The sequence below is a fragment of the Theobroma cacao genome, chromosome 7 (assembly GCF_000208745.1).
Source record: "Theobroma cacao cultivar B97-61/B2 chromosome 7, Criollo_cocoa_genome_V2, whole genome shotgun sequence".
In the NCBI taxonomy this organism is placed as follows: Eukaryota; Viridiplantae; Streptophyta; class Magnoliopsida; order Malvales; family Malvaceae; genus Theobroma; species Theobroma cacao.
The window spans coordinates 13,387,897-13,403,915 of NC_030856.1; the positions used below are offsets into that span (position 1 = coordinate 13,387,897).

Genomic DNA, 16,019 nt, shown 5'->3' on the forward strand with positions numbered 1-16,019 from the left:
GGAGTGTGTATACCAACTTAATCAAAAGCTAGAGCAAAATGACTCCGAAGCTTAGCCAAATGTACATGGAGTCCTTTGAGGAGAAGTGAGGAAACATAAGAGGAAAACTACCAAGGGAAAGAGGTTCACATGTTGGGCACAACTAAGTTGATTCGTTGCCTTATAAGGAACAGGAGAAAGCCCACCGATCTTACCGACATCAAGTCAAAAATGAGATAAATATTCACATGTAATATTATTATTATTAATAAACATCATTCCTTTGTGATTGATTTGTTCATTTAGGATGATGAAGTACCCTTAACCGATTACAGACATCATTCCTTGTAAACGGTCCCGATCGACAGAATTTCTTGCTACGCATGGCTCCCCATCGAACTTTCTTCTAAACAAAATATATCTTAATAATATGAAAATTTAATAATATTTTGTAACACAAGAAACAATTGAATTACAAGCACAAGGGAAGAGCACCAAAGCGTTACATATTATTTCTGATATCAAAAACAATAAACAAAGCTAAAAGACTGGAAACTGAACGAATAATTAATAATTTATTCGCTTCAGGATCTCCATTTACATGTGCTGAATCCTTCAAAAGAATCGGTCCTTCGTCATCGTTCCTAACCCGTCCATCCCTACCCAATTCACGATTGTCAAGTGAAGGTAAGATTGCTTTCTCATAACTCACTCTGAAGGCTTGGCTACTGTTCCACCGGGACATGAACTTATCAACCTGATTTAAGGTTAGGAAAATAAAAAAAATGATATATAATTGGAAACTGCACGAATTAATTAAAGTTTCAAACCAGATTTACTGACAATTAAGTTAATTTGGATTCGACAGACCTGCCTGCGAGAGAGTTCCTCAAGGGCTGCCACATCTTTCGTTCTAGCAAGGTCTCTGGCATTGCTTAGCAAGGAAAGATATTCGTAGTAGTTGGCTTTCTGAATTTAAGTGACAGGAAAAGGAAGGATAATATTATTTTGTTTTTCAGAGAGGGAATTTAAATCTAACTCTTATGTATTTAACAAAGAATAATATTAATTTGAGTCATACTTGTTTAAATTGAGCTCCATATTGTGTATCGAAATCATATTTTTTAGTATCTAAGTATCAATTATCATATTGTATTATAAGATACGGTAAAAGATTTTAAATTAATTATAAACAATATTTACACATGTAAAATAAAGAAAAAAATAAAAAAATATTATAATTTTTAATAGAACTAAAGATTATAAGATGCAAATTGAAAAGATAATTATTTTTTTAATTTAAACTTTTAACGTATTCCTTAACAATATAGATTTTTAAATAAAATATTTTTTTATATTAATTTATTAATTAAAAAAACATTTATCATGTTAAAATTAAAAGGGAATTCAGTTTTTTTTAATATTTTCTTATTTAAAATATAAAGATTCAAACGCATAAAATATAATTTTTCAGATTTCATTTTAAAATAAAATAAAATTTTTAATAATTAATTAAAATTAAATTTATAATTGTATCATACGATCCACTTTGTATTATAAGAAACGTATAACATATCATACGATATGCTTTTGATATTTAATCATATTGTTTTCTACTAAAATCATGACGTATCTTACGATTCGTATCGCGTATCATACGATAATAATAACTATAATTAGAATTATATATATTATAATTTATTTTTTATAAATTTGTATATATAAAAGATACATATACCATACCGCTTCTTCGCATTGGTTAATCGTACTGAGAAGGAACTCGTACGCTTCTTGCTTTCTCTGGATTAGGCCCTGGAATGTCTTTGACAAATCATTCATTTCTTTGTCCACAGCTTTAAGTTCGTCCTCTAAGCACTTAATTTCAGCCATCACTTCACAACATTCCGGTCTCAAAATCTCTGGTATCTTATTGAGAAGCTACAATGGAGATGATGGTAATATCGTAATTAGCAACTTGGAGAAGGAGAATACTGTGGAAAAAGGATGGATCAAGTCAAGATTATTTTACTCTAACTTGCTCGTCTATGGCCTTTTTGGAACTTAAAGGGTTCCAAATGTTTCCCTTTGAAGCCGCATCAGCCATGGCTTTCTGTTGCCTTTCTTCAATCTGCATGACACCTTCGAGTATCTGTACAAACTGTTTTTTGTTTCTGCTCATACTATACCAGAAATACTGCCTCAAGAGTCCCCAAAAGCCAAAAGAACAATTAAAATTTAATCAATTAAACCATCCGAAGTAGCATTAAGGCAAGAATGTATATATATATATATATATATATATATATATNGAATAGTATATATATATATATATATATATATATATATTTCTATGTAACTGAGTTTCCAATATCTCTTAGCTTACAGCACGATTGTTAATCTCTCTCCCCAGAAAACTTGAATTTATATCTTTCTGTTGGACATTAGGGATCTCTGTTGAGAGCTGCTCTTCATTAGCCAAATTGTTGCTTCCATGTGTCACCCAGACTCGTGGACTCTGGAGAAAAAGAAAACCCAAAAGTGAATGTATGTATATCATAATTCATAAACTGAAATAGTAGAACTCAAATTTAACCATCAATCGGTGCTTATTCTTACATGAATACCACATTCTCTTGGAGAGCTAGAGCTAGAGCTAATGGCTCCTCCTCTGCGGACATTCAGCTTCTCCAGAGCCACTTGCAGAAAATCCACCATCATTGTCTTCCATTCGATGCCGCATTCAAGTACAGCACTGCGATATCTTAGCCTTTGCAGTTGTGAATTGACAGCTTCTCCACGTGACTGTTGAGTTGAGAATTATGTCCAACATGGTGCATGGATAAATTTATATGAATTAGTTGTTTTCTCTTTTTGGATAAAAATAGACTTTAATATATTTTATAATTTAAATTTTTTCATAATATGGATTTTAAAAATGTTTAATGCCTGTCTAACTAACAGAAGTGTAATGCCAAAGAGAAAAAATTCATAAAAAGTAAAATTACAAATAAAAAAAAGTATACATGTCTGTGGTGCATACATGTCTCTTGATACGTACCACGATTTCCTGACGTTTGTCATCGATCAGAATTTTCTTCTGTTGATCCAGTTCTTCAGACTGCTTCCTGGCCCATTCGAATTTGGAATGTTCTTCTGGGTCTTTGTAGGGCCAAAACTTGACAAAATAGAATTGATGGACCTTTTTAGAGACACCATCTTCATTCATAACAATGCCATGAGGCTCAATTCCACCTTCATGCAATTCCAAGCAATCCACCCTCCCTTCATCTCCAACTGCTGCAGGAATTGGCCTCCAATTGCCTTTCTCAGGTTCTTTAGCCATGCCTAATTATTGCCTATGCTTAGCTACAGAAATGCAACTGTACTGGGGAACGTTGAATAGCAATTGAAAGGCAAGCAGAAATTAAAATGGAAGTGTAGAAACAAAAATCAAAATCTTACCTTCAATGGACTGATATGGAGGCTTCCCCTCTGGCTCTGGCTTCTCTTGAGATGGACACAATGAAATGCAACTTTAAATAAGATGACTATCATATTAATGAACTGGTCTGCTTCAAGCGTTCTTGCACCCCAAGCCAAGTTGGTCAACGGATCAGCATTACTACATTTTAAACTAATAAAATCAAATTATATAGGAACCCGAGACAACATAAAAAACGAACCCAGAGAAGCATTATGCACTTCAGAATATATTTAATTAAATACAATGTTGACTTTTATTTTTTCTTCTCAAAGTTTTAAAATATGAAATATTAATGCCACGAAGCAATGTATCAAGACAAGATTATACTTTCTGTCTTCTAAATTAGACCACCCTTTGTCTAATTTTGATACAGCTCCTGCTCTCGGCGGGTTTAGCTCCTAAACTCCTATTATTTCGCCTAACAATTTGGTTTACTGGTGTTTCTTTATCGAACTTACATTTATAAATACAAAATAATAATCATAATTAGTATTAAATAATATAAGAAATCAACAAAATATATAAGTCAATTAACTAATCGATATTTAGTTAACAAATTCAACATAAAATTGGCTCAATTTCATTCATGATGAGACTTATAACCTGTTTGGCTTAGCTTTTTTTTAACTTAAAAGCTATTATTAAGCTCTTATGAAAAATAATAGCTTTTTGAATTAAGTTAAAATTGTTTGGTAAACTGTTTAATAAAATAAATTATATAAGCTATAATTTCGGTTAAGATTACCATAAAGGGTATTCATGCCATCTTCAATTATCTAATAAGTTATAATATTATGCTTTAAGTTTATATATAATTTCATATGTTAAAATTGAAAAAATCAATCAAAAAAATGAATAACTTTCAAACTTGTATAATAGTAATAGTATTAGATTTTTGTTGATCTAACAAGCAATCTGTAACGACCCCCTCCTTGGTGGCTACCGGCATCTGAGACTTTTAAAGAATTTTCGCTAAGTCCCGAACAAGCCTCATTTAAAACTTTCGCTAGATTCATTAAATACATATAATCACATGCGAAAGCAAATATATAAAAATTAAACTATTATCTATTCCATTCAAAATAATAACAATCCACGTTTATGAGTTGACAACATTTTTCAACATATAGCAAATTTCGTTTTAACATAACACTAATCAACGGAGTGACTCAGAGCGGGGCTAAGAGATGCCTTTCCTACTCTGCGGTAGATCGTATGCATCGATGGTTACACGTTAGACTGATCTCTCTCTGCAAAAAGGGAAAATAAGAGGGGTGTGAGTCTTATAGACTCAATGATAATCATCGACCCCGTGAACAGGCGAAGAGGGGAAACAAACATAAATGTGGAATGTTTATAAACTCAGGAGTAAGAGTAGAAAATACATTCCATAAAAATGAGAGATTTTATTTTATACTTTGCAATTCTTAAAAATAATAATTCCCAAGCAAACATGTATGAAAACAGTTGTATTTAGGATGCTAGAAAATATTTCAACTCCGACATCCAGTCAACATTTAATTCAATGGCAAGTGAAAAATAAAAATTTTCATATATTAATGTCATGCATAGTGAAATAAAAATCTACAAGTGAGCATTTTCCTTAGGTAGGTTTACTATAGCTCTTAGGCTTACTCTCTCAGACATCATCACCTACTCGTGGGAACTGCCCACACCACAAGATGAATCGGGGCTTCAGGTCCCCTTTTTTACCTACTCGTGGGAACTGCCCACGCCACCAGATAAATCGAGGCTTCAAGTCTCCCTTTACCTACCGTAGGAGCTACCCACGTCACCAAATATAAATCGAGGCTTCAGGTCTCCCTTTTTACAAACAAATATCGATATTCGAAACTTTTTACTTTGTGCACAAAGACCACACTTGACCTAGTGTGGTAACAGGTCCTACCCAGAGTATCTCGATCACGTTAAAATAAATTTATTGCAATTTAATACATTAGCAAAACATCATAGTTTGTAAACAATATAATTATAAATCAATGTTGTACATATTCTATCTCAAAACATGATACATTTACCAAATCAGCATGCTAATTGAAATAAATAATTTATCATCAACTTCTATGAATCAAACAAAGGCCATTGGCCTAAATATCTCACAAACTTGCAAGGTATGATTTTGAAGTGAAAGCCAGTCCAAGGTTTGTTTCCCCATCTTTAAAAACATGTAGATAAATATTTTTATATATTATATAAAAAAACAAATTTAAAATCTTTGTCACAAATACAAACAACCTAAGGCTTTCTACCAACTCATGTTGTCCACAATTTGATCAACTATCAAATATGACATATATATTATATTATAGGGACATAGTTTTGAAATTTAGCACCCACTCACCTCACAATAGTGGGACGCTGCTTCGCTATTTTTTCACGCGTGTACTTAGATATTCTCTATTCCTTTTCGTTTTTTTTTCTTCTCCTCTGTCGCTGCTCTTTCTCTCTTTTTTCTTCTTTTTCTTTTTTCTTATTTCTTCCCTATCCTTCTTCTCCTCATCGTTGCTCCTTCTCTCTTTTTCCTTCTTCTTTTTTTTTTCTTTCTTCCCTCTCCTTCTTCTCCTCGTCGCTGCTCCTTCTCTCTTTTTTCTTCTTTTTCTTTATTTTCTTTCTTCCCTCTCCTTCTTCTCCTCGTCCCTGCTCCTTCTCTCCTTCTCCTTCTTTTTCTTTCTCTTCTTTCTTCCCTCTCTTTCTTCTCCTTGTCGCTGCTCCCTTTCTTCTTCTCTTTCTTTTTCTTTCTCTTCTTTCTTCCCTCTCTTTCTTCTCCCTCGTCGCTATGCTCCCTCTCTCTTTCTTTTTCTCTTTTTCTTTCTTTTTCCTCTCTTTTTTCTCTCCTTCGAGCCCCCTACTTTCTTCCTTCTCTTTCCTCTTCTTTTTCTTCTTCTCTTTTTCTTTCTTTTTCTTCCTTTTTGGCAGGTTCACTTTTCTTCTTCTCTCTCCTTTCTCCCTTATCCTTTTTGGCCGGCCCCCCCTTTTTCTTCTTCTCTTTTCTTCTTTCGTTTCTCTTCTCTTTTGTCTTTTTATGAGTGGGGCATCACACAATCGGACCATATGCTTCAATTCTAAAAAAAAAAGAAAAGAAAAAATGATGTATTTAATATTAAAATCTTTTTTGATGAAAAAGAGAATTTTTAAATAGTATCTGAATGCAGTTTTAAATTTTAGACTTTTTTTTCTTTTAATCTTCGTAAGATAAAAAAAATTCTAAATTTTTATATTCTGTTGTTGGGTTTTCTGTTTTTTTATTAGTTTTTGTAGAGAGAGATAAAGAAGAGAGAAATCGTGATTTACGTTGAAGAATGGTAATTTGCAAAGGGAATAAGAAGGGAGGGAGATTAATTGAGAGAGAGGTATTTATTAAAAAAGAATGTGTTTTTAAAAGAAGAGAAGAAAAAGCTCCTCTCTAGAGCTTTGTTTTAAGCTTTTTTTTTTTAATTTTGTTCTTAAAAAATAGTTTTTTTTTTTAATAAAACTTCTCAACAGATTATGTTTGGCCTGACTTTTGCTTTTAAAAAGTAGATAAGCTAAAAAAAACCTAGGCCAAACATGCACTAAAACTTGAAACTTCAATATTTCAGACCTTTTCTAGTCCATGCTGCTACTGTGCAAGTCAGTAATCCAGAGGTCGAGCCTAAGAGAGATTTCAAGTGCTGGAACATCTGGAAATCTCCCCACCAATATATTCATCCATTAAACGAAAATGTTCACTATCCCTTTGGTTCCAACTGTTTGTGCATTGTCCCTCACATATGTGCCTTTTAAGGCTTCGCTCTCTCCTGCAAGCATCGAGGTTGTCTGCAGGGATTACCAAGGGTTGGAGAAGGCAGAGGATGAGAGTTGAATGCAGCAACCAGCAGATTGTTTGAGTGAAGTGGAAGCTTTGTTGGAAGGAGTTAAGATGGCTGGTAATCTGGTAAAGGCATGCTCACTGTATTTTTCAAACATATTTGAGAAAATCTTTCATCAGTGGTGAAAGATACAATATCCTTCCATTTACAAACGAGGGGGAAATAAATTAGCTACTGGATTGCAAAGTGGGCTATTCATTGACCCTTCGTTGGGTTTCCTGCCCTCTTCAGTGTACTGCCGATACGTACCGAAGAGTAACCTGGACCCCCTAAAGATGATGTTGAATACTACAACTGAGGATTTTTTTTGGGTTATGAGTATCCTTTAAGTTTTTCTTGATGCAGAGCAGCTGTTATGATCAGCCCTCAGATAAATTCGTGCATGCTGCGTTTATACAAGTGGTTCGGATCCTATTTAGGCGCAAGGCATTGGTCGCAGTGCTAGCATGCACCGCGAGTAGGAAAAAGGACTCGTGCGGTTTTAGCATATTAAGAGGATTGATAATGTTCTAGCCCATAATCGAACTAAATGAACATCTCATGATAGGGAACTAGGATGCTTCCAACCTTACTTAAAACACAAACAAACAAGCAGATTAGCCATTTATAGAACCGAGCTTTAAAAAGAATTCAAAATTGATGGTCACAGTAAACAACCAGCATATTGGATTTTAAAATAAAAAGTCATATCTAAGTACCAGAAGACCAAACAGAAAATTGATTAGCACAGCCTCCTATAACAGCTCTCATTCAAACAACTAAATTTCTGGAACAGACACTTCTCAGTGGGCAACTGCAATCCTTCCAGCTACTTGGTCCAGATCACGTTGGCCATTAGATGTGATTCTCCTACCACTGATCAACAGGATAAAATTTAAGTTGATGTTAACAGATGACAGAGTATTCTCAAAATTCAATAATAATAACTAAGAAAAAAAGAAACACAAAAAATTCTTTCAAAAAAAAAAAAACGAAACATTGATATCTAACATTGGAATCATTCTGACATGGTCTTGCTACGATCCTAAGAATGTAACATAAAATTTCTTAAAGTGATTAGGGTTTAGGTTGTATATTAAAAGTCATGTAGGATAAAGTTATATCAGAGGTTTTGTTCCTTCTTTTTTAGGTCTGCAGTTCAAACATTATACTTTACCGCAATTTATTGCTATAAACCTCAGACTGTTACAGGGAATTTATGCACACACATTCATGATGCATGATTCCCCATGATACCAACCCAATTGAAGCATTGCTATTTTGCAAAGAAATAGTCCAACAGGCCCCCAACTAGATAAGGTAATTACATAAGCAGAACCCAGTCATATTACATGTATATTTTCCTTCTGAACAAAGAGGCAAATTCTTGAATGACACTAGCCAGATGTTCTCTCATTTACTTTCCAACAAATCACTAATGCCAGCAGCAATCAGAAATTATGAAGGAAAACAATATTACTTGAGAAAACTCACCCTTTGGGATCAATATCAATGATGTTCACATTCTGCAATTGCTGAAGAATGTGACGAGCAACAGATCCACTGCTCTTGCAGAAATGGCGCGGGCGACTTCCATTTCTCTTAGCCCCTCCGTAAATCCTCCGAAAGGCACCAACACCAAGACCTCCCCTCAGGTATATTTTCCTTGCCATGGAAGCTACAGAGTAACAGAATATGGCGTCCATGAGAACATAAATATGCAAACAATGGCTCATTCGGCAGATTAATAAGGTAATAAATTTACATACCAGCTCTGATAAAGTACCAATCAGGGTCATAGGGAGGAAGCTCCTTGAGTTTACCAGTCTTCACAATATCAGTCCATGGAGGAAGCTCGATCTGGGTTATTTTTTGTGAGAAAGAAAAAGCAGATTAACAACTTGAAATTTAGGTAAACCAAAAAAGACATGTTGGATTCCACAAGTTCAGCTAGACAGTAGTTGCATCTCTAACAATCAATATTTAGGAGTAAAAAAGCAATTTGTTAACAATTGAGAAGTGGGAGGAAGTAAAGAAAAGAAGAACCTTGCCGGAGCGCTTGAGATGGGCGGCGTAGGCCTTGACGAAGTCGTGGGGGGAAACGTCCTTCACTGTTCTCGCTGCCTCCATTTTCACTCTTTATCTGCTTCGGCAGAGATCGTTGCTTGGCTGCTTCGCGAGATGTTTTTTGTGCGGCCGCGCAGGACTAGAAACCTGTAAAGGATTCAGAGGGGACTAGGGTTTTAAGCTGCTCACATGCCTTATTTAAATTACCTAAATACCCCTGCTAACCACCCAGAACTTTTTTAAAAAAAAAAAAAGTTACAAAGATCTTTTGCTTTGCTTTGTTTTATTTTTAAAAACGTTTTCCATTTTCATTTTTAATTTTAATTTTTGGAATTTATTTTATTTGTTATGAGAAAATGCTTTTGGACGGTGAAAACAAAAGTTGGTTTCTGAGAATGCAATGCAAAATAGTGAAATGAGTTTGATATCACTGTACATGATATTTAAAAAAAATTTAAGGTTGTAAACACCATATTTGTCTAAGACTTAATGCTTGTTTGAATTGACTTTTTTTTTAGTTTATCCGTATCTTAAAAGTAAAAATCAAATCAAATAAGAATTTGAGGAAACTTTTAAAAAAAATAAGTACTTTTTTAAAAATAAAATTTAAAAAAAAAATAAAACTTTAGAAAAAGCTCCAGAAAGATGAGCTTTTTTTTTTTTTAAATATCTCTTTTTTAGATGAATTTTTTCTTTTATTTAAAAAATGTCCTCATCTATTAAAAATAATTCAAACATTATCTGTTTTCATTTTTATATAATTTATTATTAATTACAAACTTTATGATTATATAAAATACTTTTTATACATTTTATAAATAAAAATATAAAGTTAACTTTTTTCCATTATGAAAAAAAAGAATTTGTGATTAGTAGAAAATTATTTTTAAATACTTTTTGTGGTAATTTAATGAAAATTTGAACTGATATAAATTATTTTGTCAAACAACTTATTTATAAAAAATTATAAAAGTAAATTTATCAAACAGATTTAGTTTAATTTTAAAAACTATTACTTTTTATAAGAGATTTATAACAGTTTTTAGGTTGAAAAAAAGCTAGGCCAAATAGACACTTAATCTAGTTTTTTTTAATTGTTTATTTTTATTTTTATTTTTATTTATTTTTCATTTTTATTTTAATTTGATCTTTAGACCTTAAGAATGATGAGTTTATAATTTAAATGGATTTATAACCCAAAAGAGTCAAAATCCAATGCGGAAATGGTGTTGGGCTAGTAAATCCACAAAAAATGAGAATAAGGCAAAAAAACACAGTTAAAGATCAAACAAAACTAAAAAAAAAAAAAAAGAAGAATGTAAATCAAAATCAAAAAAATTGAAAAATAAATGGAAAAGATGATAAACAAGAAAAATGATCAATTAGAAAAGGAAAAAATCAATGGAATCTCCAAAATCCTTCCTCAAATTTGAAGCTTTTATACAAAAAAATCCTCTCATGAAATAAAATAAAATCAAGAAAAATAAAGTCAAGGATCTGCAATTAAATCAACATTTTAAGATAACACTTATAAAAACCCCAAAAAACGCAACAATAGACATAGAGAAAAAAAAAAGAAAAATCACACAAGAGAAATTAGCAAAAGAGTGTTATTGGTTTTTTGGTTACAAAATTTTGGATTTAGATATACGAATTTTGGGTAGTTTTAGAGAAAATGAGTCCAATTAAAGGAGAGATCAGCTTTGTTAATGCAGTAAGCTCAATGCAATAATTACTAAGAGGGAGTGAATTGGTAATTAAAAAAAATATTCTTTGCAAAATCCAATGTAAAAATCCAACCTTTTGAAAAACAATATTTCTACTTGTGTCTAAAACAATGTAAATAATTTTCCTAAGGCAAATATCAATAATAAACTACGAAACATAAAAATAAATTAAGACAAACATTTATAGTGGTTTGGTTTTTTCAAGTGCTTACATCCAATCCCTTGGCTCACCAAGAAATTTTCAATCCACTAAAAAGATTCTTGCTTTTTAACGGTATCAAGTGATAACCCTTATAAAGATTTTTTCACGAGATCAAGCAATAATCCTTACAACGGCTTTTTAACGGGATCAAGTGATAACCCTCACAATGCTTTTTCATAAGATCAAGCGAAACCCATCAACAATGGTTTTTAATGGGCTTAACCACAAACTCATAAATAGCTTTTCAAGGTTAAGCTAGAACCTTTACAAGAAGAGTGCACAGTATAGCAAGAAAATGCTTTGACAAATGCTAGGTGCTAGATGTTTAAGCTTAAGTAAAGTGTGAAAATAAATATCAGTTTAAGTAAAGCAAGTGTAGAGCTTTTCTAAGCTTGGTGGAAGACTAAAATGAAGCTAGAGAGTGAAGATAAGTTTTTGGAGGTCTTTTTAGGGTTAGAAACTTTATCTCTGGTATTCTCTTACTTCCAAATGCCTTAAGAGTTGTTTTTTGTAATTGGTGTAAAGTTTGGAGTCATTAAACACAAGTTTGAATCAAATTTGACCGTTGTTAAAGCTTAAGGGTCGACTACAACGCTCTTAGAGTTGATTATGTTCTTCAAATTTCTCAAATTAGGATTCCATAGTCGAGTGTAACCTTTCTCTACTTGATCCAACTCCCGAGAGCATGATTTTTGCAAGTCTATGTTGATATAGTCTTTGCTAGAGTCGACTATGTCTTTCATTTTCTCTCTTTTCCATGCATGAAAGTTGCTAAGGTGAACTACATAAAGGCTAGGGTTGACTATGGCTATGTTGTTCTCCAATTTTTTGAACTTTTTGCTTTAGGGTTGATTATAGCCACTCTACGGTCAACTATAACTTTGTATACTTCAAATTTTGTCGCGCTTTCTACCTTTGGATTGACTTGAGCTTTTCTAAGGTCAACTCTTGACTTGTGTCTTGAGGTTTCCTTAGCTTTTTAGTAGCTCTCTTCAGCTATTTATTCCTTGCATTGTTTCTACAATCAAATAATAATTCAAAGCATGTTTACACTTTGTTTTCTTAGTTGAATATGCATTGTTTGAAAGCTTTTATGATATTTTTTAATTATGCATGGCTTTTCAAACAGTTATGTGACCTTAGAGGATTAAAAATATATTTGAGATAATTTCAAATACTAGACATTAAGTTCAAGATAATTTATAATTTTTATCAAATCAAAACATGATGTAACTCAAGGCTAACAATCTCCTCCTTTTTGATATGACAAAAATATGAACGTATTGCATTTGAAATTTCTTGAAACCTCCTCTTAACTTAATTAGTTTTCGTGCCCTTGTTGAAAACATTAAGTATAAGTGAAAAGGATATAAGAAATGAATATGAACTTTGAAAATTCTCCTCCTCAATTTATGCATAAAATTTAAAAATGTTTTCAAGGAAAATTAAGCTAATATAAAAGCATTTCAATGTGCTCATAAACCTTGTCCCCATTTTTTGTTATATAAAACAAAAATCCTTAGATGGTCTGAAGTTTGGTCTCCATTAGAGAAGTGTGAGCTTTAAAACACTTAAACTCAAAAAACAATGGTTAGTGATAATCTACGAGTGTAAATAAGCACTAAGGTCAATAATAATCTCTAACCATCAAATCAAAACAATAAGATATATTTCCAAACAAAGATATTCAATGAAAAGATCAAGAAATATATTCATTTATCATAGTTTGAAAGCATTAAATTAAGATATATTTCCAATCAATAAGTACAATAAAGGCATAGGGAAATATATGTATCCATTTAACATAGTCAAGAGGCAACAACAAATACATTTTCAATCAATATGTATTCAAGTAAGCATAGGGAAATATATTCATTTAACATATCCAAGGAGCAATACGTATAACTAAGTCATAATATATTTCTACTCAAGGTATTCAATTAAATCATGAGGAAATATATTCAACTATTGCAATTAAAAGCATAATAATGTCATCATCAAGAATGTCACATATAGATATGCATTTATAATCAAACTGTGGACATTTCATCTTTTAAGTTCTAATTGGATATGCATATATATAAAAACAACCATAATCAAGTATAAAGCATTTATAAGTATGCACATAATGTGAACATGAAGTGTATGAGTAAGATGTGTGCAACTTATATACTAGTATGTTCACATATTCATTCGAACAGATAATAGAGTAACACATTGAATGCACAATCAATTATGCAATCATCATTCAAGTACAAATGTGAGACATTATTAAGCACAAGTTTAATATGGTGTTTGAGAGATATAACTAAATAAAAAAGAACACCATTTGTTAAGATTCCACCAAGCTCATTGTTAAAGATTTCTAGTGCTCAATAATCATAGGACAATATCAACGATCAACTCCTCCTTAAACAATCATTAGATTTCTTTCCAACAAGTAGAAGGGATTAAATGGTTAATTACATTAAAGTATAATCTTACCTTTCCTTCAATGGGCCATGAGATAAATATGGGAATGAATCAAGAGCAAATGATAAATAAGTATTACAATGGATATTCAATATGTTAATCAAATGCTAAAACATTCATAGAACTAAAAAAATATGAACATTTAAATAAATATTCAATATATGCTTCAAACACTCATAATTTCAAGACATGTATGCACAATAGTTCCAATGCATGTTAAAGATATCATTTTGCTTTAAGCACATTTTTCAATTTTCATCATGCATTGTCTAGGCACTATCAATCAAACATTTTAAATAAATTCTCTAAATCATATGAGAATAATAATTTAAGAGAGAATTTCCTCAACAATGGCATGTCATCATGAAAATATCATTATTTAGCCTTTTTTAGTAATCTATTTTCCACAATATTTTCAAGCAAGCATTTAAATAAGAGTTCTCCTAATTGTGTATAAGACTATCAATTCAAGGAGAAGTTTTCTCATCAAGATAGTATCATTATCAATGAAGTATTGTCAATGTATTTTGCACTTGCTGTAATCATACATAAGAAAATATTATGATCAAGCAAGCATAGGCATGATTATAAAAAGAATTTTGGCTATCTTCACTAATCATGATTCCAATTGTTCCACGAAATGTATGCATGATTTCAATAAAAAACATGAGCATATACAAAAGGATGAGAAATGAAGTTCAAGGTACATGCTATTTCTCAATATTTCATAATTCATGAGTGATACCAATTATTATGAAATGATGAAAATAAAGCATTCAACTCATGAGTATCCCTAAAGTAAACATCCAAGCATCAATGAATACTAATTCCCAAGATTCAAGAAATAAGTATTCAATCAAAACTCTTTAAGCATTCATTGCTAACTCGAGTTATAAGCCATTTTTCATTTTAAAATTTCAAGTCATTCATAGTAACCTATAAGCTAAGTTAGATGTACATAAAGTCTTTAGATCATGTAATCATTTAAGCTTCATGAAAGACATAGCTAACATTCAAAAGCACATTCATAAGATTTTTCAACTATGTCAACATAGTATATATCATGATCAAGCTTGACAATTTAAATTCATATTTAAAAGCATAACTCAAGTCAAGTTATAGACTTCAATTCTTAAGGTCAAGCAAAATAAGATGTCACATAAGCATGTGAGTAGACCAAAATGATAGATGAACCAAGAATTTTTTTTCATAAAGTTCATCATAATCTATTTCATATGCATAATTAATTAAGGAGTCAATCTTGAAATAATCATTTAAACACAAACATAAAGCATTTTTCAAGAATTGTTCCTAGACTAAGTATTTGAACATCTCAACTTGTAAGAAAAGATATTTCAATGCAAGCACATGAATATTCTAATCGATTAACAAGTTTAAGCATTTTCATCATGTGATAAACTTGTTCAACCTAAAGGTCAATATAAACTCAAATAATGGCAAATAATTTTCTCATATAATTCTCATTTTGCTTTGAAGAAATCAATTTTAGTAGTCAAATATTGTCATGCTCAAGTTTAACCATTTTGAACTTTTCAATTTAGTTCTAAATTTCAAAGCATGTTCAAGCACTATCATTAAATATAATATCACCATTAAGCACTTTTATCATGCACATTCTCAATTTCACAAGGATAAAAACTCAATTTAAAAATATATATGAATATTGAGAATTAATATTGCACATGTTTTACCTCAATAATCTTCTTGAGCCACAAATGATAGAATTTATCTCTTTCTTGTGCTTTTAACTTTAAGCATTTAGGCTCCTCTTACAACAAAGAAACTCAAACTTTTGTTTTTGGTATCCAAATTTTCTTAGATCCTTTAAAGTTAGTAACCTTGGTTCCCTTTTGAACCTTATCAATCTTTATCACCTTACCATATGGAGGATTAGTTCCTTTTGGAACCTATACATATTTTACAACTTTGTCTCTTTGTGAGAAAACTCTCAAAGGGAAAGATAAAGTAGAATATCCAAATTTAAAACAACAAATGCATTTAGAGAAACCATCATATTTCTCATTTTCTTTAATCGAGAAATTTTTAAGATAGGTTTCTTTTTATGTGAAATCATAACCTAACCATTCTTTGTCAAAGAAAACCCTTTGTAACTCCAACATATCATTCAATTTTTGTTGCTTACTTTGAAACTTAGAGAATGTGTCATGCAATTTATCATATTTCTTTTTCAAGTCATTTAGTGCACATTGCATGCTTTT

At 31.4% G+C, this 16,019-nt stretch overlaps 2 protein-coding genes across 2 annotated transcripts; both read right to left on the reverse strand.

Moving 5' to 3' along the window:
- Window positions 482-3,476, reverse strand: LOC18594926 (proton pump-interactor 1). Its single transcript, XM_018124373.1, has 8 exons — window positions 3,442-3,476; window positions 3,038-3,324; window positions 2,596-2,781; window positions 2,363-2,494; window positions 2,009-2,173; window positions 1,723-1,917; window positions 850-948; window positions 482-736 (listed from the first exon to the last, which is right to left on the reverse strand). Exons 2-8 carry the CDS (start codon window positions 3,320-3,322, stop codon window positions 482-484), a joined length of 1,317 nt encoding a protein of 438 aa, XP_017979862.1. The 5' UTR covers window positions 3,323-3,324; window positions 3,442-3,476.
- Window positions 7,905-9,548, reverse strand: LOC18594923 (40S ribosomal protein S19-3). The gene is made up of 4 exons (XM_007022626.2): window positions 9,358-9,548; window positions 9,081-9,171; window positions 8,806-8,989; window positions 7,905-8,187 (listed from the first exon to the last, which is right to left on the reverse strand). Exons 1-4 carry the CDS (start codon window positions 9,439-9,441, stop codon window positions 8,115-8,117), a joined length of 432 nt encoding a protein of 143 aa, XP_007022688.1. The 5' UTR covers window positions 9,442-9,548; the 3' UTR covers window positions 7,905-8,114.